We start from the raw sequence: 25,124 nt of genomic DNA on the forward strand, positions 1-25,124 counted from the left end.
GCATATCCCTATGATTTCCCCTGTGATGCCCCTTGGACTATGTTGGCCCCCTGTAATGGGGCCAGTGTGGTTATATACTGACTGTACATCAGTATCTCAAACCTTCTGCGGGGGTGGCAGTTGGGCCCACTCCTGGGCTCAGTCACCACCACCTGCTGCTGCTGAAGCTGTGCTGGGGGAAGGTGGGTCTGTCCCTCACAGCTGCTGTGGTGGGCAGGATGTGCGCTATGCGCAGCCACTTGGACAGCACTTCACACAGCATAAACACCATTGCAATGGGGTGTGTTTTCATGTATAGCGGCCCTGTGGCCTTAAAGATGTTATTCTGAGAACATTTTTCTTTTTATAAATACATACAATACACTCACAATTAGATGGTATTTGATTGTTCATGATCTTGGTGACTATTCATCGTTCAATGAACTGTTACTTTTTCACTTACTTGCTGATGTTTTTCCCAGTCCCTTGTCTTACTGGTGCCAAGGTGAAGTGGGTAGATACTGAAGGCCCTGTAGTAAGGCCCAGATCCCACAGGATGGTTTATGAGTTTGCTAGCAATTCATCCCTCCCTACATTGTGCGGTGTCTTTTTTAAGTGCATGAAATGACACTCACACACATACATGTGTGTAATGTAGATAGATCACTATCTGTAAGGTTGCAATGGGATACTCAGTTTGCTATGTTACCTCCTGAAGATAAGGTTAAGATTGTTCTTCAAGCTGGAGTATTTCTCTTTCTAGATGCTTCTAATATACAGTCATTTTTCTCTCATTTTTTTTTCCCATTCGTGCCATTTTATCCACTGTCTCTGCTTTATAATAGCCAGACACCCTCTACACTGCAGCTTAAATCAGCAGTTATATTTACACATAGATTTTTACCATCTTGTCTTTCCTTTAAAGGGAAGGTGTTAGCAGTTTACACGGCACTGTGTCTTATATAAGGTAACCTTTAAGCACCACTAGAATACAGCTGTCAAGTTTGGTTATCAGAGTGGCATGAATGACATGCCGCAAGCAGCGTGCTCTCTTTCACCAACATTTCTTGCTGCTGGGATACCCACACTGGTTCTTTCTACATCTTATTAGTCTCTTCTGGCTCTTCTACCAGATCAAAACATCCTCACACTCCTTTTAAACATGTAGTAGCAACCACATCCAATGCAAATTCTGCTTGTGTGTGGGGTGGGGTATTTTGGTCTTTGTGGTTTTTTTGGTTTTTGTTTGTTTGGTTTTTTTCTTTTCCCCCTTTTCCCAGCCCTTTTGGAGACAAGTTAATATTTCAGCTAGAGTAGGACATGCAGATAACTCAGTTTCCTAGCTCACTGGGGATGGCACCAGGGCCAAACACTGTGTGACTGTTCCCCACACCTGCATTTGGGACCAGCCAGGCACCTGTTGTGTCTCTCCCTTGCTATCCTTCGTCCAGTAAGGTGGTCTCGCCAGCATCCTGCTGACTGCCTCCCCCTGTAACACACCCATGCATTTTACCCTGGGTGTTTGAGGCAGCCACCTGCTCCATCCTGCACTCGCCAACCAGCTGTTCTCTGGGCATCCCAGTTCCTGGAGGAGAAAGGGCGAGCGGCTGGGGCTGTCCCAGACCTGTCAGTACACATGGAAAAAAGCACAAAGCAGAGCATTGCTTACGTAAAAGTTTTACTGGAAATTATTTGAATACTTTAAGTACAGCGGGAGAGTATTTCCAAAACAATACAATTTAGGAGACTTCCCCTTCACCCAAAGTATCTGTAAATCAGCAGCTACATACATACTGTCCTTAATAGAGAATTGAGCAGACAGCTGCTAAAATAGCCTTCATAACACAATCTGTGGTAGGCCACAGCAGCAGCTGGATCTTTCCTGAAGCAGAGCATTTGTGCAGTGGTCAGGGAACTCGGAGCCTAGATGCAGCAACACTATGTGTTGAAACTGAGGAATGTCCAGAAGAGGCACATAACTCAGTGCTGGAGAATCTCATTATTGCTGTAGCCATCCAGCTCAACACTAGCAGCTTCTTTAGGCCAATGTCCAGCCTCTTGAAGTAGAGAAAAACGTGCTATGCTGGCGTTCTGCCTCATGAGATATGGGAGCTGTAGCCATCTTAGGAACTGCATCAACAAATGAGCATGAGTATTTGGCTCAAGGGACCTGCTGGACGGGATCAGCAAGAACGGCATGAGGTCTGCCAACTCCACAGCCTGTCAGTGCGAGGACAGCAGTAGCACTGGCTAGATACTCAGCCTAAGTCTCTTTTTCTCCATTAATACAGTGTGAACCAGCACTTTACCCCATTTCTGCTGCTTTGCAGCCCAGATCAAGTCACTTTCTCGAGTACAGCCCGTACACTAAGAGAAAGGTGACAGCAACCATCTGTCTGTGAGCTGCTTTCTACAAGGTCCAGAGACCAACTTCCTGAGCAGAGGCAAGAGCCAGCCGATCCATTCATTCCTTGTGTTCCTGCACCCTTCTGCAACCCTTTCCACCTGGAAAACAAGGTGGCTTTGACTGTAGGGATCAAGTATCTGTAATTAAGCCCTCTTGTGAGCTGTCTGTCCTGGAAGCTTGCTTAGATTTTTGTGCATCTTATTTTGCAAGGACTAAGCAATTTCTGTGTGAGGTTGCTGAAAAGTTGAATTGGTTGAGTGTGATAAAGAGGTTCTGGTGGGTGGCTTTCCTTCAATAAACCTCTTGCCTAGAGTTTTGGAGCTCAGACAGCCTCCCACTGAACATATGACTCAACAAAAAAGCTGGTAAAGTTCAAAGCATTGTGTTGCTCTGACCTTACAATAAGCTCTATTCTGAGCTTGGTTCCTTGCTCTAGCAGCAGCACAGAGTAGTGTTCTAGAAAGGAGTTGAGGTTCCCCCATCTGCTGCTAACAATCTCTTTCAATTAAGAATGCAGCCAAGTTGAAGCAGCTGCCACATTGCACTAACTAGAAGGCTGGTTCCTCAGCCACTCTAAGGAAAGTGAGATGGTTCCTCAGTACTGAGGCAACTCAACCCCACTTCTGTGGAAAGAAAGAAAAAGTGTTTTAGGACAGTAAGGGGTCTTGCAGTTGCTCACTCTAGTTACACATCGGAGGAGGAGAGTGAGCACCACAGGAAGACCTACCTTATCTAAGTTTCTGTTTAGTGTCACTGTCCTTATACCAGGTAAAAGACACACAACAGCCAAATCAACCATAGAGCACTGCCAGCCAGTCACACTGTTGATAGCCAGATCATTACAAAAATAAAATTTCAGCTAATCAAAAGCCAGCTGATTTAAAAGTACCATAAGCTCCCCAAAAATGTGCTTCTTCAAAGAAGCTGCCTTCTGAATGGCTGAAGAACACTGCAAGTTCATCCATGCCTATCAGAATACAGCTTTTCACCAAGTCCCTGCCACTCTGCTAGACTGATGTGTGCATTTCATTCTATCAGTGGGGCCTGACTAGATGTAATGGACACACAGACCCCAAAACAGAGTATTATATTAGAATAATCAAGTCTGTCTTAGAAAATAAATATCTTGGATATTTTCCTGCAAAGAGCGACCAGTCTCACTGGCCAGGGTTCCATGGCACACTTGCTGTCTGCAGTGATCCAGGGCAGAATGACCTGCACTACTACATGAAAACAGAACATCTTTTAAATATAGGTTTCTTTAAAAGCAATAAATATTTCTTGATTCTTAAGATCATCTATTAACCATAAAGCAGGAAGGTTTGCAAGGGTTAGAGGAAAGAATCTTGGACTAAGACTCCTAGTTACATAACCCTAAAGAAATAGGATTCCTAGTATTTACAGTTACATTTTGGAAGCAGAGACTACGAATTCAGCATCATCACAGCTGCCACGTGCAGGTGTGCCAACAGTCAACGCTGATTAACTCAGCATGGCCCAGTGTCAGTGCACTCAGGAAGGAAATGTGGAAAGCGCTCCTGTACTTTCATTCCTGCTTCTCACCCAGTGTAACAGGCAGCCTCACACAGAACGACTGTGTAGAGACCTAGTTCCTCAGAAGCAGGGAAACAAAGGTAATGTGGTGTTTTACACAGGTCCCAAAGCTGACGCCTCTTCCTGGGCTCCAGGCACTCACGCTGAAGTCAGGATGAAATGCCCCGTTCTGTGGAATGCACATCCTGGACTTAAAACTGTTGACTCTGCTGAACTCACAGGCCCTGGAAATCAGCCAAAGCTTTCCATGCTCTAACAGGATCAGAGACTGTAGGAAAAGGTCTGTTAGCAAGAAGCTATACCTAGGGAACTTACACCATAGGACCCTTGGAGGAAGCATACGGCAACTTTTCACAAAGCCCCTCCACACAGAACAGAGACTGAGGAGAAAATAAGTTTCATACACTGGAGTTTCACTTCCTGTGCCCCTACTGAAGTCTTAGATGCAGAACTGACTGTGAGCTGAAAAAGGAGACCAGTACTATGCGGTGGCATTGAGGAAAATCAGCAGATGAGCTGTATCTGCTGTTAAAGACAGCAATCAAAGAAAGCTCACTTGATGGAAGGAACTAGTCAAAGTGAGACAAAAGGCAGAGCAGGGGCCATGGAGATATTTGTTGATGTCATTCTCCAGGATGCCTTGAGGAGGAAGAACTGCTGCAGCAAAACTGGAAAACAGCTTCACTGCAAGGTTTCTACAAACGCATCAAACTCTTTGACGTTTTTCTCATGGACTGCCAGCTTCTCTGGTAACGAGTCCTAGAAAGGTTAAAAAGGGTGCAGATCAGGGTTCATTCACAGCAGATAGAAGGAAGCTTTAAATACACACTCTAAGGTAAAAATTCTGTTTCTGAGTCATGCAACCCCTCTCCACTGCTCTGGGCTCCCCTTCCCACGTGTGCAAAACTAAGAGTCCTCTGGCAGCATCCAGCAAGTGACCCTGAGAAGGGCACTGTGCCCAGAGCGCGTTTGTTCTGCAGAACAGTTGGTGCACTGGGGCCTCACCTGGTGCAGTTCCCGCCAGCAGCTGCAGCACAATAACCTGCTCATGTCGCTGCCTTCATTAAGTCACTTGCAGCTCCAGCCTTTGGTATTCACTTCTCCCCACAATATGTTACAATGCCTGGGAGCCCAACACAGCACTTGCCCAGACATGACCTTCACCAGGCACACCAGGATTTTACTTCTGCTCAGGCTGCAAGACCAGGCCTAGTTTGCCACTAAGTCCGACACGCCAGAGGCAGGACTAGTTTTGGGGTTTCCGTGACAGCCACAGCAAGCATGCAGCAGCAGCTTTTGGCTTGAAGATAAACACACCAGTTTCAGAGGCTCAGGTGTGCCACAAACAAATCTGTGTTTGTCTGGAACGTACTAGTGAGGGACCCCCTTTGGCCAGGGTCTCTCTTTTGAGAAGTACAGGAAAGACATGGACCTATTCAACAGGGTCCAGAGGAGGCCAATAAAATGACCAGAGGGCTGGAACAGCTCTGCTGTGAGAACAGGCTGAGAGTTGGGGTTGTTCAGCCTGGAGCAGAGAAGGCTCCAGGAGACCTTACTGCAGCCTTTCAGTACTTAAAGGCAACTTATAAGAAACACGGGGACAGACTTTTTAGTAGGACCTGTAGTGATAGGACGAGGGGTGATGGTTTTAAACTAAAAAACAGTAGATTCAGACTAGATATAAGGAAGAAATTTTTTACAATGAGGGTGGTGAAACACTGGCCCAGGTTGCCCAGAGAGGCGGTAGATGCCCCATCCCTGGAAGCATCCAAGGCCAGGCTGGACAGGGCTCTGAGCAACCTGATCTAACTGAAGATGTCCCTGCTCATTGCAAGGGAGTTGGACTACATGACCTTTGAAAGGTCCCTTCTAATTCAAACTATTCCATGATTCTCTGAAAATGTGACTTTTTAAAAATTTTTTTTCAAACTAAGAATAGTGAGACCGTTATAAAGTCCATATGATTCCCACAAACAGAAATTTCAGGGCTTCATACCAAATCCTCTGCCATGGACTGCGCTCCAATGTCAATAGAAAGGCTGCTGAGTTGAGGGGGGTTCTGAAACTCACGGTAAAACGTCCCCAGGTCCATTGGAAGAATGTCATCTTTTGAAAATGCTGGTTTCTAGAATCAAAGACACTGCTGTTAATTCCCATTCAGAGACATTGGCTTCCCTTTTGCCTCCATCTCAGGTAAAGCATTACCTGCTATCAGTAAACATTTTGGCATTACAAGTGTTGCTGCAATAACTAAATAACAGTTATTAAATAGCTGAAGAACAGCCAAGATCTGTGCTTTCCTGAGCACTTGGAAGAGAGCAGTTCCTTGGAATCTGTTTCCTTTAGTCATCAGAGAGAAGACACCAAGCCCAGTTGTTGGTACGGGAATGAAAAAATATCTAATTTGTATCTGTTGGTTCTGAGCATCAGTGTTTTTGCAGTTTTGGGACTGTCAAGATGTGACTAAGAGGTCTTTTTCACCCCCACTGAAAACTACTCTTACATCATTTGCCACTGTACCAGCACCTGAAGCCTGTGTGAGCCACAGGTGTGATGTGAGAGCACTGATGAGGGCACTTACAAAGTCAATCATAACAAAGTCATCATGGGTGTTCCCTGTGCTGCTGCCACTGGAGCCCTCCGAGTGTAAGCTGCCTTGTAGAGGAGATTCGGTTTCTGGGGAGTCAGGAGGATTGACCTGCCCAAGAAATCAAAGATGGTGAGTACTGATCTTCCCAAAACATCTGCCTGTGTATTTTGACAGTGGGGGGGCAGTAAGGAGGTTGGACAATAAACACATGCTACAGCAGGGGCAGCAAACACATGTTGTTATTTGCATCTCTAAAGAGCCCAAGACTCAACATGGGAGATTTCTTGAAACCAAACAAATTCGAGTAACTAGTTCTTTGCTTGAAAAACAAAGTCTGTTCAAGGTAGGGAACAGCATGGATGTTGCATAAAGGATGCTGAGAAGACACATATTATACCTCTGGAAGAGGCTTACCATGGGGTCGTTATCTTCCAGCTCAACATTCTTGGGAGCAAACATGGCAAAAGGAATGTCTAAGTTGGCCATGGTCACCTGAGGAGATTCAGCAAAGAGAATTTCACTAAGATGCTTTGCTTACCCAGCACAGGATGTTGAAAGTCTTTGTCGGGCCTGCTAAAAATCGCCCAAGATCATGTCGGCAGTTGGGCAAGAGGCTGAGAACCTCATTTAAAAGGCATAAAATACGGAGATTGTACTGAGCTGACCTAATAATGCAGGTCAGTCCCTGAGATGGGATTGTTTATACACAGGGTGTTTCAAACAGATGGATCCAATTTGAAATCATTATATCTTTGAAAATGGGCCCATCTTTTTGCAACACACTGCACATCTTGTATAATATAAGTAAGCATTAACAAACTGCTGCAAATACAAAAAATTCTCCTTCATCCATGCAGAAGGGCTAGAAGAGCAGCCCTAGGAACTAGGCCAATCTCCAAGCTGCTCTAGCTGAGCTTAAATGCTTGCTTACTGGTGATGAACTGGTCTACTACATGTCCCTTGAAAGAGCAGCTTGCTACCAGCTCCCCCAGTTTATGAACCTGTGGCAGATCCAAGTGGAGTATCAAGTCTTCCACACCCAGATAGGGTGTTGGCAAAGTGAGGCAAATTCAACAGCTGTCACATCCCCAAAGGATTTTATGAAAAACGAGCCTCTGACAAGACCTTGTAGGCAAATGCAGCAGGCAGGAATAGGCTGGCTGTCTCTGGGGTTGCCCTGGCACCGGGCTGCTTTTTGCTCCTTGGTGTAGGAGCAGATGGGAGAAGCAGGGTATTATGGTGCCCTCTGAGAGGATTACTGGTAGTTACCTGGTTAATGGGTTTGTTGACAAAAGCTCCCACCTTCCGGATAAAGATGGTCTCCAAAAGGTCATGTGGGGAGCCACACTTCCCTTCACTGCTGTTTGATACCGTTTCTGTGTCCTCGCTGGGGCAAGAAAATGGCCTAATTAGTGATTCATGGCACAAACAATATAGACAATGCTTCACAAGACTCTCTCATTTTTCTGGGTTTACTCCTAGTATTGGAAGAAGGACAACAGAAATCTCTGTCCTTGTACCACACCTTCCTCCTTGGTCATCAAGGGAATGGGACACTTGTGGGATCAGACTTTTGTTTAAGGCTGGACAAAAACTATCTAGTTGAATGAAAAGTTGCTGCCAACTGAAATAGGCTTTTGCTTTTGGGGGTGGACTTTTAACTTCAGAATGTGCACTTTCACAGCAATTCCTGTTCATCACTATTATTTTTTTCAGTAATACAGTAGTTGTGGATCTGTCAGGTGAGGGCAAGAAGCAGAACAAAGGCAGCAGTCTAATACATCACAACTGCCACTGCCAGTACGATTAATTCACTGTATGGCTATTAGTTATGTCTATGACCTGTGGTGTGTTTTTCTTTCCTACCACAGGTATTCAGAACTTTAAAACAAACAGACAAGATGCTTGAGTCTTCTGTGAAGAGGACTACTTACATGGCATACCCAGGAAAGTTCTAGTACAACTATGATTTTTGGTTGCCTCATAGCAAAATCTCTGCTTAAGATATTTGACTTAGAACTATGTGACCCCAACAGGGACTTCACAAGAAATAAATATGTTGAACAAAAAAAAAAAAAAAAGGAATTTACTATCTGAGAGAGAGGTGATTCAGGACAGTTTGAGGTTGTATTGTTTCCTTTTAAGTAACTTTGTGCCTAAAGTTTCTTAATATAATAGTGAACCGACTTGGGGTAACTACAAATGGTTTTGGTAACAATTCACATTCAGGCTCTGGAGCACTTAAGACTCACTCATGAACTTGCTTCACCTTGTTATTTTACAATAAGCAAAACTGGTAGAGAGAATAAAAAAAAAAAATTATATTACAGTGACTAGCAGGTGTTAGTAGGTGGAAGAGATCATCGTTTGGAGAAAGGCTGAAGAAGCCCCAATCGGAGAAAGCTGCTCGTTGTTTTTGGGGATGGAAAGACAGTAGTTATGCTACAAAGAATAGATAAAAAGGGGAAAACAAAAAGTTTTATCTTAACAGGATTATAAATTGGCTAGCACAAGCGGTGCATCATCTAAACCCAACCTACCTACTAGACGGAGTAGCTGCTGAGTAGTGGACTCCATCCAGTGGGGTGCACATCCTCTCTTGGTCAGCTTGAGTGCCATGTGCTGGCTGGCTAGGAACTGGGGGAATTCCTCCCTCTTTGCCTGGACCAATCAACTGAGATGGAGAGGAATGGTCAAGTCACAGATCTCAAAATCAGGCGAACACCACAGTGCAATACAGAGCAGGTTACATCATACTGGGACTAAGTTGTGGGGTTTTTGGGATATGACTGGGCTCCAGCCCCCATGAGGCTGAGAGAGCTGTCAAGTGGAAGCTGATCACCACAATACAAACTCTTTTTTTAATTCCCTTTCTACTTCACTCCTGTCCACTTCAGACCCATTCTACAGTGCAGAGCTCTCTGGCCATAGGTCCTCTGCTTCAAGGAAAGGAGGGGAAAAAAGCCCAAATTCATATCCTCTTGTTATGATGTCATATCTCTCTACAGCTTCCTGAGGAGGAGAAGTGGGGAGGGATGTGCTGAGCTCTGACCCCTGGTATCCAGTGACAGATGTGGGAATGGTTAAAAGCTGCACCAGGAGAGGTTTAATCTGGACATCAGGAAGTATTTATGTACTGAGAGGGCAGTCAAACACTGGAACAGGCTTCCTAGAGAGGTGGTTGATGCCCATCAGTGTTTACAGGCATTTGGACAATGCCCTTAATAACATGTCTTAGCTTTTGGTCAGCCCTGAACTGGTCAGACAGCTGGAGTAGATCATTGTAGGTTCCTTCCAACTGAAACAGTATTTTCTCTTCTACTCTACCATCACTGTGTCTGCAAAACTGGTGTAGCAGCAACTTCACAGACAGAAAAAGACTACTGTCAACCACCTATTTGTCTGATGCAAATACGCCAATGTGGACTGTGAGTGTATTCTATGTCTGGGCTACAGGGCTGTGCTTCGACAGCTACAGGGGCAGCAGCTCTGTAAGGCAGCCCAAGTTTGGAATCGGTGGCATGCTCGTGCAGACAAACAAGTCTGGTGCCTACTCTCTTGGTGTAGTTTTTCCACATGACTGCTACCCCAGTAAAGTCAGGGATGCTGAGGAGCCAATATCCAGCTCCTGTGCAAGTTGTGCTTTCTCTATATTTACCTTACGCTCTTTTCATTCCTGGCAGACTTGATTGCCAATACATTCACTAGGTTCAAGGCCTCTCTCAGACATCCAAATGACACAAATGGTTGCAATACCAGCCACGCTTGTTCTACTCTCTACGAGTACCTGGTGAGGGTGTGCAGCGTTCAAGCCACCAGCAAAGAGTACAGGATACCCCATGTCAGCTGATCCAACTCCCAGGGCAGCAGGCTGATAGGAAAGACGAGAGCTGGAAAGCTAAGAAAGAAGAGAAAAAACAAGAAGGGCAAAGGGAGAGGAGAGAGGAAGGGGAACACCCCACAGTCTGAATAATTATCAGTCAGTAAAGAAGGAACAGGAAAAGTCAGAGGCACAGCACAACATTTCAGGCTGGCAGAAGGATGCTAGATTTTAATTGGAATCAATAATGAAGGTTATTACTCTAAAAAGTTCTTATTGCAGGGGACTAAATCTGGGTCTTGACAAGGAAACAAAACTGGTTTCCTACACACACAGGAGGAGGCTGTGCAAGGTATGACAGACATCCAGTCTGAGGGAAGCTCTGCTCTACAGGCCTGTTTCACATACTGGAAAAAGGCATGGATACCATCATCAACTTACTTAAGAGCTAACATTTCACACTTTTTTCCCCCAACGCAACTGCATTATCACCTGTTTGGACCCATTCCCATTGCACATTAAAACAGCCGATTTTCAAGGCCTGTTCAAATAGCTTCAGCCAAAGGATAGAGAGTTCCATAAATGTGCTAGGTAAAGAGAACAGGGAAGCTAACCCTTGTGACATTGCTTTAGGAATGAAGTGCTGGAAATGGTGAAACCCAGGAGAGGTCCCTTACACTTCCCAGGGAGAAATCTAGCTGGTTGGATTAAATACAACTTTCCTGTTTTAGCCTGCCTGACCTCAAGAGGAACATTTCTCTCAGAGCTCTGTATGTGATACTCCAGCAGCACCAATACAGACATCATTTACAGGGGTCTGAATCATGCACAGAACTTTTATCCACACGATGTTAGTTCAGTCGAATGGAGCACAAATGACTGCAGGTTCTAGGGACACTTGTTGTTAAGAGAAAACTTACTATGGGTATATTTCACTAACAATCCTTGCAAACAGCTGTTGTTGACTGATGGGTGCTTGTCCTGTCTTTGGGAGACCTTCATCTGCAAAGGCATTTAAGCAGCTAGTATGCATACTCTATTGACAACTCACTTGATGTGAAAAGGCCAGTCCCATCACTGGGACCTTCAAGGTGTCCGTCACCACAGGAGGAGGGGTCTGAAAATGTGTCTTTGTGACAGTAAAAACACACTGTGCACAGATACAGATACACAGAGGAAACAAGGAAAAGAGAGAGAGAGTGAAGGGGGCGGGGGGGGGGGGAGAAAGAGAGAGAGAGAAGGACTTCAGAGCAGAACCATAAAGAGTTGGATGAACTGAATGCTACTAAAGAGGTTTTGGCTGCAGCAGCCACACCTACACACAGAGAAGAAGCCTCAGTACTGCCAGAAGCACCTTCATTCTGTAAAGAATTGACTGTTTTCCAGTCTCAGTGAACCACTCAACTCAGGTAATTATTTTAGACTCCAGTGAACACTGACAGAAAGTAACTGCCAGAGACTCTGTTCCACAGTTAATTAGAATTGGTACCAGCCAATTAGGAGGGACAAGGCTGAGCGGATGCCAGAAAAAAGCCAAGAGTTTTGGTGTGGTTGGTTTTATTTTTTCCATTTTGGTTTGGGATTGTTTTGTTTTGTGTTTTTTTTTTTTGTTGTTGTTGTTGTTGTTGTTGTTTTTTAAAATGTACAAATCACATATATTTCAATCCTCTCCATCCATCCATCCATCCACCTAATCTTCCAGCATTCTGAGGGATCATATCTTGGCAGGTCTGTGCTACACCCTTAGAGTAAATGGGATCCAGATTAAGGTGCAATTCAAACACACTGATGTGAAGAGAGAACTCCACCAACAGGCATGACACTCCAGGAGTAAACACTGTCTCACAGAGGGTACCAATGCCAAAAGGGCAATCCAAACCTGGTTCAGTGCTGTACCTTCTTCCAGTCATTTTTCTACCAACCGTTTTCAGTTTTAGGAAAGCATAATTTCTAGGTATTACCCATGGCCAGACTCTCTTCTGAATTTTGGGCTACTCCACAACACACACAGACATCCTATGCAAGCTCACAGGGAGAAGGTACCACCTATTCCCTTGTATTGTGCAGGTCAGGCCTCATTTCTACTGAGAAGGCAGGCAGCGATTTGGACAATCTGCCTACACAACCACACAGTTCCCAGTATTTTCCTACACATTAAGTCGTGCATAGAAAGCTGGAGAAAGCAATTAACTTTTTTTTCCCCCTCTCTTCTAATTTACTTTAGAGACCACTCTGCAAGACAGCCTTACAATTCTAACTGTGGTAAAAAAGACTTGTCAGTTGCTTTATAAATAAGCGCAGAGCATATGGCAACTATGAGCAACAGGAAAAGCAAGAATGTAGGTTCATGCTTAATGTGAATCCTCAAGGTTCATCTGGTTTCATAAAGCTTTTCCTCTCAATGACAGCAAAGCTTCAAGTCCCCTGGGGAAATGTCAACTTCAATGCATTTACATACACTATTACTGTTAAGTAACACTGGCTTGACCAAGCCAGTGGAAATTTCCTTATGAAACATTTTGCATTTAACCCATTTTGTGAAAAGGCAGGATACAACTCTGCCACAAACCCATCTCCTGAGCTGTGTATTGCAGAGTAAGAAAAGCTTTATTCCATCAGACTTACCGTGAATGCTGGCTGATTAGTTCAACATTGCCTGATGCCCCATCACCCAAAATCCACTTGGCACAAAAATGCTTCCTAAGAAAAGCTCATTTCTAGCTCATGCACACAGCAGAACACATTCTGCTAAACCAGTCATACTAATTCCTCTGAAGCAGTGCAAAGACCCATAGCAAATTCTTTCGTTTTGGAACAGCATTCCAATTATACTTCATTCTACATTTCCCATCAGCAACAAAAGAGATTTAGAGTCTTTAGAGACCAATAGAGCCGTCTGCTTGGCTGGACAAGAAGGCAGGACATAACTGAATATTTAAAGCTATAAGACAACTGCAAATCTGGCCAAGTCTTCAAAATACAGAATTGTGGATCAAATAGATAAGGACAGTAGAAGAAGCAGGAAGAGGAAGTGGAGTTTCTGGTTTTTATGTTCAGAGGGAAACCACTATCTGTTTATTTTAAAATTGAAAATTAAATGACATTTGCATGGGTAAGTGGAATTACAGACCATTAAGTCCCTAGTTCAATACTATGACCCAATTTGTTTACTGATACTTATTCCTGCTGCCCCAACTAGTTTTAGATGGTCCACCAAATACAGCTTTTGTCTTTTTCCTGTTTTTCCATTCTGCAATGCAGAAAACATGACTGTGCTAGAAGCATTTTCCTGATATTTCAGTGTTTTTCTCAGTGTCAGTCTGTTACTTTTACTGACACTGCCTGACACCAATGTCTTGAATTCCTCTTCCAGCAGTATTGGTGTGTGAATGTGTAAGTACACTGCTATCCTCTTCAAACACATCTCAGCCCAGCTACAAGAGTAGGTTCTTCTAATCTTTCTCAGTAATTCAGTCTTTCTAGTCCCCTAGCTTTTTGTTGAAGTTAGTATCTAACTAGGTTTTACTAAGTGTAATGATACAAATAGCCCATACATTACATTTTAATTAGGAACAGGTGGCTGCCTGTTCGCAAAGTAGTTGATGTCAAGAGTGTGCACACTACCTTAGCAGCAACTGTTCTATCTAGGAGTAAAATGACCCTGATTTCTCTTACCTGAGATGGAGGAGAGGTGGAAAAAGACGTGGTGCACACTTCTTGGGAATCTTCCACTGAGGGGTATACTGCACCATTGTCCTCACCAGCTCTAAAGTAGCAAGAAAAGAAAAGCTTTCTAACTGGAAATATTCCTTAAAACAAATAGTAGAACACACTGGGACAAACACTGCAGAGAGGCTGACAGTATCTGGGTGGAGTTGAAAGGAGAATTAATGAAGGGCTCTTATCTACTTACAGAACTGAGGAAAACAAGGTACGGAAAATTTAATTTTCCCCAGGTACTCCTCTGCTACCCCCCAAATATAAACACTTCCCTTCATTTTTTTTACCTAAAGGCTTTGGTGTTTACAGAACCACGCTCAAACAATACCACTGGTCCCAATCTGAGTGCCTTCACGTGCATTTCAGAGAAGACAAAATTCTCACCTATGAAGATAAATTAAACTCTGATCTTTCCCCAAGGGAAATATCTGGAGATGCATGCCTCTGGACACGTAATTCTACAGCAGGATTAACTGTTACACTTTCAAATTCCCAAAGGCAGTCAACATTAAACATCCTTCATGTCCACATGCTTCTGTAAGGAATCTGGGAAAATACCGGGGCTTGCTGCACTCTGTCTTCCACATGTGAAGAGAAAAATGTCACCCTTCCTCAAATGCTCAGCCATGTCAACATGATTGACACTAATCCTCCAGTGTCCCTTCCCATGCAGTCAGCAAACAGTGGAACAGGCTCTGTATTTGGGCATAAATGATGCCTTCACCATGGCCCATGACTTCAGCTCAGTGTTTCCTTACCTGTAATTGCAGGGATGCATGGGTGAAGAGCTGGGATAGGGACGGTCCACAAAGTGATCGATGATAATCCCCATAATAGGAGGGGTCCTCTCAAACTGCCTGCAAGGCAACAAGCAATGGTGTTATTGGCTTTTTCTCTCTACTCTCATCCCAATGCATGGTGCCCTCACAGAAAACCCCTGTGTCTGTTAATGGGACAAGGGCACCTTTACAATTCAGCCCTGCAACTCCGAGCATGCATCAACAATTTGGAGTTCTGGAGTATGGCTCAGGGCTACCCAAATACTCCCCTTGCTGCAAGACGTAAGAGTGAGAGTGTTCACCATGAAGGAGAATCTTAGCAGGAAAGGACAAGCAGAAGCGACAGAATTAGGGGCTCATAATATGAGGGGTTTAATAGTATGTTGTTGTAAAACCGTTTCTGGCCTGATCACATTTTCTCACCTGGTTGACATGAAAGCAAGGTTAATTCTGTAGGCACAAGACAAAGTGATGGTGCCCACTGGAGTACCCACTGTCCCAACACGGACTGTCTGGAAACCTATAAGGTTAAGGAACGATTATCAGTTTCACTGATTATTTATGTTCCATATGCTTACATTCTGAGGTTACATTGTCTGATTTCGATAGTTTTTCCACCATCCCTTGCAATCTGAACTCCAAAGACACGTACAGAACCCATAACAAATCAGCAGCACTAGGTTGCTTGGCTGACAGGCTTAATCTCCAAGACTTCTGATGTTGCTTCCTATCCTGGTCTAAAATATTGCTCTGAAATGCTTCTTGTTCCTGAGTAGATCATGATCTCCTTTACCAGTCCCATCCCTTATCAACATACTTCCATGTTCTTATTTCAGTTCCAGATCACTAGAGTCAAAATGGCAATCAGCCTACATTTTGTCAAAGTACCACCGTTATACCTGTCATGACTCTTCAGTGGTAGATCCTGACAAAAAGCATATGTAAACCTTAGACCTAATTTTCCCTGTGGCACTTACGAATAGTAATAAATGGCTAGCCAGTATGGAAAAACAGTTCTGCCCTAGTTTGTGTGTGTTGTGAATCATACCTTCGCCCAAGCCACTCAGTTGCACTTCACCAAAATATATCCTGCAAGAAAAGGAAAAAGAAAAAGTAGTAGGTCCATTGGGGACATAATGCTATATATATCTTTATTCCCTATTTAATGTTAAGAGTTAAAAGGCTGGAACTACTTTTCCTCTTTAGAAAAAAACAAAAAGAAAAGATGTGGCTAGAATGACCATCTCAAAAATCCTTCCAGCGACTTCAGAGGAAGACGTGCCATGTAAAAAGAAAAGGAATAGAAAATGGTAGTCTAATCAGAAATCTCTCAAAGTTTTTAAGCCTCTGTGGCAAGTCTACAGTTCAGAGCAAAATTGTGATGTGGTATAAACTTCACAGATAGGTCCAAGTCTAAAAGCTGATACTCATCATACAACATGAAAGAGTGACTGTGCTGTGAAGAGCATTGCTTTTAAGTATATGCCAAGCCAGCAATGGAGGCAAAAATGAAGAATTGCCTGGGATTCCTTTTTTAAGTTCTCAGCTGTGCAAATGATAACAAACCTGAGATTTAGAATCATTTAAATTAGCTACAAAACACGTCCAAGACTCTTCTCAAAGCCAAAAACAAAGATTGGAAGGTGATAATGACGAACCACAAGCCAGTCAGATCTCACAGGCAAAAAAGTTAAACTCTCTATCGGGATGAGTAAACTGCAAGAACTGCAGGAAGTGGAGCTGAGAATTCATCTTTAAAATGGAATAGCAGGAGACAGTCTGAATCTACACCGCAAAAGTATGCATTTCAGTTATGCGCAATGGAGACAGGCATTTAGCAAATACAGGCCGGACGCTGGACAACTGGATGCTAAAGAGCAATTTAACCAGGGCTTGCATGTAGGATTTTTGCACTCTTCTCAAGATGGCAGACAAAGAATAATACTTCACAGCCTGTGCTTAGTTTTTCTTTCAATAGCTCAGGTGGAGGCTATAAGGTGATATATATAGCCCAAAGTTCTCTTCTGTCACTGATCAGTAGTAGTTAAATAATTTATTATCACTCATCCCTTTTTAGCATATTTGCAGGTGCACGGTGCAAGTCTACAATCTCTGCAGGGAATTTAATATTCCGCTTTACCTGTACAATATTACATATTCATGGCCTTGTTTCCTTGAGAGTCTGTAGGCTGGAGTCACCCTGGTTATAGCAAGCAAAGACTTCAGCAGCAGAGACAGCCTGTTGTAGACGGTGTATGAAACTTTGATTTCTTTGTCACACCTATAGGACACAAAGGAAAAAATTAGTCTCTTGTTCCCAACTAAGTTGTTTGGTTTTGTTTGGCTGTGGAATTTTTTTTTTTAAATCAAAATTAGACCAGGGTAATTGTTTGGTGTCAGTTTTATTGCCAACATGATAAAATAAAGCTCTGGTGTGGCTACCTGCTATTGACCAACCACCTAAGAGACCTACTTCAATTTAGTCATCTGTTGCAGAAGTAATTCCTAAAAATTGCCTTCTACCAGACAGAAACATCTTTCCAGTATTAAGAACATCTGTCGTTACTAAGTATATGAATTCTTGTATCTTAGGAAGCATGCTAGTTGTAATGGAATAACGAAGAAGGAATAAAATTACTAGTTTATTTTCTTGACACCAATATCAAACACTTCGACTACTGCACTAGACAAAGGGGGGTCTTCCCTCTGAAGTGTTGCAGGTCACACTGCCAATACATGCTCATTCATCACCATGGATTGAGCACGCTTCCCCATTTCATCAGCTGCAATAAATACACATACAAAAAGAAAATGTGAAGAATGCACTTACTTTTCATTCATTTCTAGACACCAAATTTCCAGCTCCATGGAGTCCCCCTGGATCAGAGAAAGGATGGCAAAAAAAGGCTCATTTCAGAACACGAACCTTTTCACATCTCAATGATCAGCAACGTCCATGCCTCTCAACGAAGACATTTCTCCTGGCTCCCACTTTCTTATAATGCAACAGAAAACCGTGCACTGGAAGTCCTGCTGCACAACTAGATCACATGAGGAAATACCTCCCTCAGAATGGCTCTTCATGGTCTAAGAAACTAAATTTTGTTGCTCTGCCATTTGTGTGTTTGGCCTCAGGTATCTGCAGTGAATTGCTTTTGTTAAACAATACATTTCTTTTCATGAGCATACTACCTAACTTTATAAATGAAGATATTTTCACATTGTCTTGAACTAAAGGGCAGGAGCTCTAATAGGTGATTTAAGTTAAAAAAATGGCATCTATTTTGACTCAGTTCTCACCTCTGAGGTTTTGAGAGAAATCTCCACACACATAGACCGTCCAACAGCGGGCAGTTGTCCTGCCAGGGCTTTCTTTGCTTCATGAGTAACCTCTGGTATATCTTTGATTGCTAAATTGAACTGCAGAAGGAAAGAGATGATTCTAATTTTTTGTATTTCTTTGAAAAACTGCCTGATGGTACACTGCAGACAGACTCAGAGACCCATATATAACATACCAGGTCAGTGTTCACTGAAATATTTATGAAACAGAAAATTCCCAGATGGGCTCAGGCTTTTCGTATTTGCAAACATTTCCTTGGCTGCTAATTCAAACATTTTTCTTGATCCTGTCATAAAAAACACATTCCTTGTCCCTTGCTTAAGTCCTATCTTCACGCACAGAGTATCCTGAGTCTCTTCAATTTTAATAAAGCCTGTTACTACGAAGTCCTGAATTGCAGAGTTGCAATTCTGACAGAACTCATCCCCGCACTCCCAGCAGATCTTGGAAGTGCGCCTTAGCTGGCTAGAGTTGCTGAGAAGTATCATTTATCTCTCCTCTAATCAGACCTTCAGAGCCCAGAGTGACAGGTTGCATGTCAACAACACCACCACCACCACACCATCAGTAAATATAATTGAACAGAGTAGTTATTCTACAAATAGTTATTACTGTTTACACAAGACCGTAACTATTACATGGTATTCTCAACACATGCACATCTGCACACACACACACACACACACACAGACAGACACACACACACACAAATGCCAATAGTTATAGAAAGGCTTTAAAAAAAATGTGACTTGACCCAGTCAGAGCCTGTTGGGGAGGACGATGATCGGGTACAGATTTTCTCTCCAAGTCGGGCCTGGACAATTACTTGTACCGTCTGGAACAGAAAGGACAAGATACATATTCATGTTTTAAGCTCCGCAGAGCTCACAGTTTGGAACCTGAGCTAGACAAATTCGAAGTTAAAAAAAATGAGGTGTGAAGTGCCTATAACTGATTCTACAGTAGGACACTTCTGGGGGAAGGAAGAAGATATGAAGATAGAAAAAAGGGAAAATATGTTATTCTAGTTATTCTCAGGAATTTCCTGGATTTGATGTCAGCTTTTCTTGCTTCGGTCTTTAGCAAAAACAAACAAACAAACCCACCCCAAATCCCAACCTTGTTACTCTAGCCACAGTAAGCATGGCTTTTCTTAAAAAAAGAAAGAAGCAGCATTTGCCCACAGGAGAAAAAGTTACCTTTAAAGCAAAAAATTTGATGAACTTGTCCAGGTCCTTCCTGTCCTGGGAACTGAGATCAGTGTCCATTGCATATGGCAACCTGAAGTACAACACAGGCAAGCGAATTAAGTCTTTACTCATCTTTCTGTTTGGATTTCAATTTTTCAAAATATTTTGCCACTAGAGGCTACCTCAAAAGAAACGACAGGCATCAAAGGCCTCTGCCTGTCAAAATCCTAACAAGCTAAGAACTTTGAGGGCGTGGGTGTGAGGTATAAACATGCATGAACAGTTTATCTGGTTGGTGCAAAAGATAGTAGAAAAGGAAGAACAAAGGGGCTCACTATTAAAACTGGGTACAAGTTCTCCAATTTTGCTATCTTAATTAAAAAAAACCCAACCAAACAAACCGCAACCCAAAACATCATAACACCACAATCGCTAGATTCTATACCAAGCTATCCATGAGACATGCCAGTCTCTGCTTTAGAAATAATATCTCTTCAGTTATGAGCACTGGTCAAAATCAAGCAAATGGTCTTCTTGAGCCTGAAATTCTAAAACCAGTATACCAGTGGTACTTCAGCAGATATTGAAATCTATATAATAAACCATTGCTGGAACAGTCTATGCTGCTGCTTTACTTCCAACAAATAGTACCTGCAGTAAACCTATGCAGCTACAAATTTCCCTACAATCAACTGAAAAGACACATTTTTGCCAAGGGATAGACCAAAATTCTGTTTACGTCTCTTGAAATCTGACAACAAATACTTAGCTCCCACATTCACACTGCCTTGTTTTTCAAAGTACGATTGTTTCTAGCAATACAATAAACTTGCACAGCCCCTGAAGCGAGCCGGGCGAAGGCACTAATCAGATTTCTGCCATCAACACATCACATGGCCTGAGATAAATCACAATTCTTCTGTCCCTTAGTTTCTTCATATTTAATAATCATACAGAGACTGAGGGGAGGACATGCAGAACTTTTATTTAAAATATCTCAATAACAGTAAATGCCTATTTTAAGTAATGCTTTGGGAGCATCATGAAAGAAGGCCTGCTAGATAAGAGTACTGCAATTTATAAAGCATTTTATAGAGAAAAGTGAATGACTCAATAAAAAGAAAGCTGGACATCTAATATGGTTAAAGGTTCCTAGGCTATATTCATGCCACATACTGTTCTCATTACAAATTATAATTTAATTTGAGAACTAACATCATAAGCAATTCAACATTAAATGCATTATCCAACTATCCTTTGGATATTTCAACCTCCTCATCAAAAGTATTATGCTTTCTTTCCCTGCCTTTACCTCCAGTAAACAGAGAGTACAGATCTCTTCTACTGGGGGGGTGTAAAAGGAAGTCAGTATGTAAAGAGCTAAATGTTTAGCTGATGCAGCACCCTAACTTAAAACAAACAAACCAACCAACCAAAAACAAAACCACAAGCTTTTAGTATAGACAATTCCCACAAAAAATAGGCAAGAGTGACATGTTACTATTTTTTTGACTTAACTAGGTAAAGTACTTTAAGGGTTGTGGGGACAAGAGACCTAGAACAAAACCTGGCTGATACAGGCAATAAAATAATGCATTAAAAATACATCTTCTTCTCAGCAAAGAGAATGCTGACATTTAAATACCAAGAGAAATCACATTAGCTTTTAATATGAAAAGAAGTGAGAAGGTATTTCTATGTGAGCCCTGGAGACAGGTGCAAAGAAGCATATATCCTGATGTTGTAGGAAAGCTGTCAAATAAAGCACCTACATTTGCCTTATGGGGCTGGAAAAGAATTCTGGTATTGACTGTTGCAAGACACTCAGGAACTAATGGAAGGTGTTAGGCTCACTGGTCTGTTGGGAAGGAAACAAAGCAGATAATCAGCATGGTTCCCTGTGCAGTATAGGAATTAGTTCTAAGTACTATATACCCAAATATCCCTAGAGAGGAGAGAAACAGCCACCAGAGCCATGTCTTAGATTCAGGGTTCAAAGAACGAGAGCTTCATGGTTCTGCCTTGCTGCAGCAAAATTGGGATTCTTCCTGCGAGATCTCAAACTACCTGTAACATTCACAAAACATTTGGATATTCATACTCTTACCTCTCAAGCTCCAAATTCCAGCAACAGTTCTCTCGCCAGAGCCCAAAGTAGAGCAGAAAGTATCAGGCAAGGTTTCCTCTCAGGAATCCATAATTTCAGAGGGAAATTGGGACCTCAGAACTCAGCTCCTGACATGTCTAAAGGCTTTCATCTGATGACCACCATCTCCTCATTTTTGCAGGAGGGTCTCTGGTGATTGATTACCTGATATCTGCTAAGAGTTAGGACAGTGTTCACCTTCAGAGTCACTCTTGATAAGAGTCAAGACAGGCCAAGAATTACAGCAAATATTTTAATTACAAAAATGCCTCTGCAGCCCCAGGTTAGCTGCCACCAGCTGACCTGAAAAGGAAGGAAATTCTTTAAGCTTAGTTCCACCAAACTTGTTCAACTTCCTAGGTCCTGTAAGTTGCAATGCCAGCACAGCTCCTTGTTAAGCGCCAGTATCTGGGCATATGCTTACCTCACAGAAGACGCTGTCTAATTTTACACTGAATAATAACTAGAAGGAAATAACCTTTGGTTTAGGTTAGAAACCCACAGATGATTGATTCTCCTTCAACCAACTAATCTCTTAAGTAAACTGATATCCCACTGCTGTCGCCTTACACACAGGCTATTCACAGGCAAAAACAAGCATCTTGGCCATACAGCTTTTTGCTTTATCTCCCTCTTCCTGCAACCTTCACTTTCATACTATTGGCTTTATTTATATGCCTTTGTCTTCACTTTGCTCTAAACAGACGTGTCAGAGACAGATGTTCAAAGGAGACCTGCCACACGTGGATTTTTTTACTAAAGCCTTACTCTTTCTAACAAGGTTATGAAGCAGAGAAGAATACAAGGCTTATTCAACAGTTTAACGTCTAAGTACTGTGCTTTATACACTCAACCGGTATTTATACTCTCCTTCTCCAAGGAGATAAATCACAACAAGGACACAACACTGTAAGCTGATGGCACCCTATCTGCATGATGCAATGAACTGCAAGAGCCTTTCCCTTCACACCGTGGTACAGCCCAGAGAAACCACAGCTACCGGCACGTGAGCAGCCCTGCCGCCTGCTGATACCTGTAACCCAAGCACACAGCAGGTGCACAGTCCACCTGTGCACGCCTGTGTTTACCGTACGTGCTTCATAGCTGGGGATTTAGCTGTTTGTCTGTCTCACCCTCACGTACATAAACAGGAAAGGAGCAGAAGCACCTGACACATACCAGGTATTATTATTGGTGCTGGGGAAAGTACACACAGGCTGCTTCCCTCACCTCCCTCCTCTGCAATTTCCCTCTGAACACGGCTGCTACAACTTCAAGTCATCCTGCTTTCCTTTCAGATAGATATTTACCAATGCAAAATAATTACTCAGCGTTCCTATCCCAGAGTGAAATTAGAAAAGGAAGAGGGAAGAAACCAGAAGGGCTGTTGCCCTAAGCAGGGGGCCATGAACAGTTCTCATCCCATTCCTGGTTACCTGTCTGTGCCCCCCCCCCAACCAGGCTCCTTGTCCCAACCACCCTTTCAGAACTTCCTTGTCAATACAGGAGCCAAATCCAATCTCTGAGGATGTCCTATGTGAAGCTCCAGAAAAGCCTTCTTGAATCATGCAGGTAAACAAGAAGCACATGCAAGTTCTTGAAGCTTTTAATAGTGTCTTTGACAAATAGGCTCAACTGCCAAGAAAGCTTTCCTAGAACATCCTCTTCAATGACCACGAAGCTGCACTGCAAGCAGGTATTTTGAGCACATTAATAAGCAACTATAAAAAGATGTCCATAAAGACAGCGCTCTGTTTTGAGGCTGGGCCTACAAGTCAAACTCCAGCATCCTACAATTACTTAAAATTAGTCTCCGTTTTGCCTTCTTAGTAGGTTAGTCAGAAACCTGGGGAGAGGGAGGGAACAGATCTAAATTTTAAGGTGTGCCACTCTCATTCTTTAAAGTTTATGGATTTTTTTAAGAAAAGACTAGAGTAGAATCTAGAAGAAAAACTGTTTCACATAATGTAAACACCCTGATCAAATCAAAGTCTCTGTAGTTCATCATATGATTAAGTTTTGACTGACAAAAAGGCGATTTTTCCTGCTGATCAGGAAATACATTTGCTTCATAACCAATAAATAACTTCCCAGCTAAGGGAATATCTTATTAATGCCAAAACTGCCAGCTCCACTGGCTTAAAAGCAAAATTAAGTAATTCCTGTTGACCGGCAGTTACATTCTGTACTTCCCCAAGGTCTAAAAATGGTGTCAGTTCAAAGGTCCATCCTCTAATTTTGTTTGTCAGGCCAAAGTATACAGCCTGAACCAGAACCTGTTTCTACGCACCCTGTACTACAACGACCAATATAACCACTAGGTCTCAACTTCTGTGTGAATGTATGTTCAGAAAAGTTGAAATTATACAATACCATTTAAACAAAATAAAGTGATCCTGTATGATCCTTCTGGACATTTAAACACCACCTAATTCATCTGAATTACTTTTTTTCTTGCCACAGGAAGGAGGGTTCTACCAGGTCAGGCCACTCCTGCAATGATTTGGAGATGCCCTAGACTTCATTTGCATGGCCAACCAATTTTCAGCTAAGGCAGTAATTTACCGTGGTTTTACAGTGTGCCTAGTCACGCCACTTTTTAGCTTTGTTACGCAATCTGCAGGCTCGGTCTAAAGTGTCCCTTTTCCACCTGTCCACTGACAGGGCAGGAGGCTCTGCTCCCACCGAATCGATGGGAATGACTCTGATGGAGGTCTGACCGCGCCAGCTCTAACAGGAAAGAAAGATGCAATGATTTGTAAATCCCTGATCTTCCCTAACTGGCAGTAAACTCGCATGTTACAGGAAAACTATGCAATGGACAATGGGGTCTGAAGTTCTACCTATTTCTAACAGGCCCTGAAGCAGTTTAAGAGACACCACTTGGCGAGGTTTCAGGGGGTCACAACCCTCCCCATCCCCACTGAGTCCTCAGGAGGCCAAAGCCCAGCGGCCGCGCACACGGGTCTGCAGCAAACCCCCACTGAGCGAGCAGCGAAGCGAAAGTAAAACGAAGACACGAAGCCGCAGCCAAAGCCTTCAAACCCACGTCCCCATCCCCTTCCCCTCGAGGAGCCGTCCGCAGGCTCCCGGAGCTCCCACCCCAGCCCGGCCTCGGTACCTGCGCGGGGGCGGCAGTGCTGGCGGCGCGGCGGCTCATCCCGCGGGGAGGCCCGGCTGCCCGATGAGGACCCGCCGCCCCGCTCCCCCGCCGTGCCCCGGCGTCTCCTCAGCGCCCCGCCCGGGCACGGGGGGGTTTCCGCGGCCTCGGGCCCGCGACCTCCAAGCCCCAGGAGCCCCGCGGCCACTCTGGGGCTCCGGCCAGCGCCCCTCCTCCACCTCCTCTCCTTGGTCCCGGGCCGGCGGGGATCTCGCTGCCGGGCAGCTCCGCGGCGGCTCGCCGCGGGTGTCAGCGCCTGCGGGCGTGCGGGGCCGGTAGTGGGGGTCGAGCTGCCGCTGCCCTCAGAGCCGCGGCCTGCACCGCGCCGCCGCCATCGCCGCCGCTGTTTGTTTTCATCCGCTGCGGGCGGGCGGTGGGAGGGAGAGGAGGAGGGAGGGAGGCGTCTGGGTGTCCGCGGCGGCACTTTCCACACGCG

General features: G+C 43.7%; 1 protein-coding gene across 8 annotated transcripts; it reads right to left on the reverse strand.

Annotated features, from left to right (window-relative positions):
• Positions 1 to 1,640: 1,640 nt before the first annotated feature.
• ATG13 (autophagy related 13) lies at positions 1,641 to 25,096 on the reverse strand. Of its 8 annotated transcripts, none has more exons than XM_071809146.1 (19): positions 24,650 to 25,091; positions 21,155 to 21,240; positions 19,392 to 19,473; positions 18,947 to 19,027; positions 18,150 to 18,269; positions 17,680 to 17,726; positions 16,990 to 17,130; positions 15,898 to 15,938; positions 15,273 to 15,369; positions 14,829 to 14,927; positions 14,026 to 14,116; positions 11,402 to 11,500; positions 10,318 to 10,401; positions 9,071 to 9,204; positions 7,800 to 7,917; positions 6,945 to 7,022; positions 6,522 to 6,638; positions 5,937 to 6,065; positions 1,641 to 4,699 (listed from the first exon to the last, which is right to left on the reverse strand). In XM_071809146.1, coding segments are annotated over exons 2-19 (1,638 nt in total). In that variant the 5' UTR covers positions 21,157 to 21,240; positions 24,650 to 25,091; the 3' UTR covers positions 1,641 to 4,621. The 8 variants fall into 8 exon arrangements, with proteins under 8 accessions (XP_071665247.1, XP_065694558.1, XP_071665246.1 ...); XM_065838486.2 differs by having other exon boundaries at positions 10,318 to 10,428; XM_071809145.1 differs by lacking the exon at positions 21,155 to 21,240 and adding an exon at positions 21,490 to 21,700 and having other exon boundaries at positions 10,318 to 10,428.
• Positions 25,097 to 25,124: the final 28 nt, after the last annotated feature.

Source organism: Patagioenas fasciata, chromosome 5 (assembly GCF_037038585.1).
Source record: "Patagioenas fasciata isolate bPatFas1 chromosome 5, bPatFas1.hap1, whole genome shotgun sequence".
NCBI lineage: Eukaryota > Metazoa > Chordata > Aves > Columbiformes > Columbidae > Patagioenas > Patagioenas fasciata.

What these genes read in the sequence shown, in the direction of transcription:
- ATG13 (XM_065838486.2), bottom strand. An exon ending in ACTGAGTGGCTTGGGCGAAG is followed by an intron (nt 15,370 to 15,897) that starts GTATGATTCACA and finishes TTAACCTTATAG; the next exon opens with GTTTCCAGACAGTCCGTGTT. An exon ending in ACTTTGTTATGATTGACTTT is followed by an intron (nt 6,066 to 6,521) that starts GTAAGTGCCCTC and finishes CTTTGATTCTAG; the next exon opens with AAACCAGCATTTTCAAAAGA.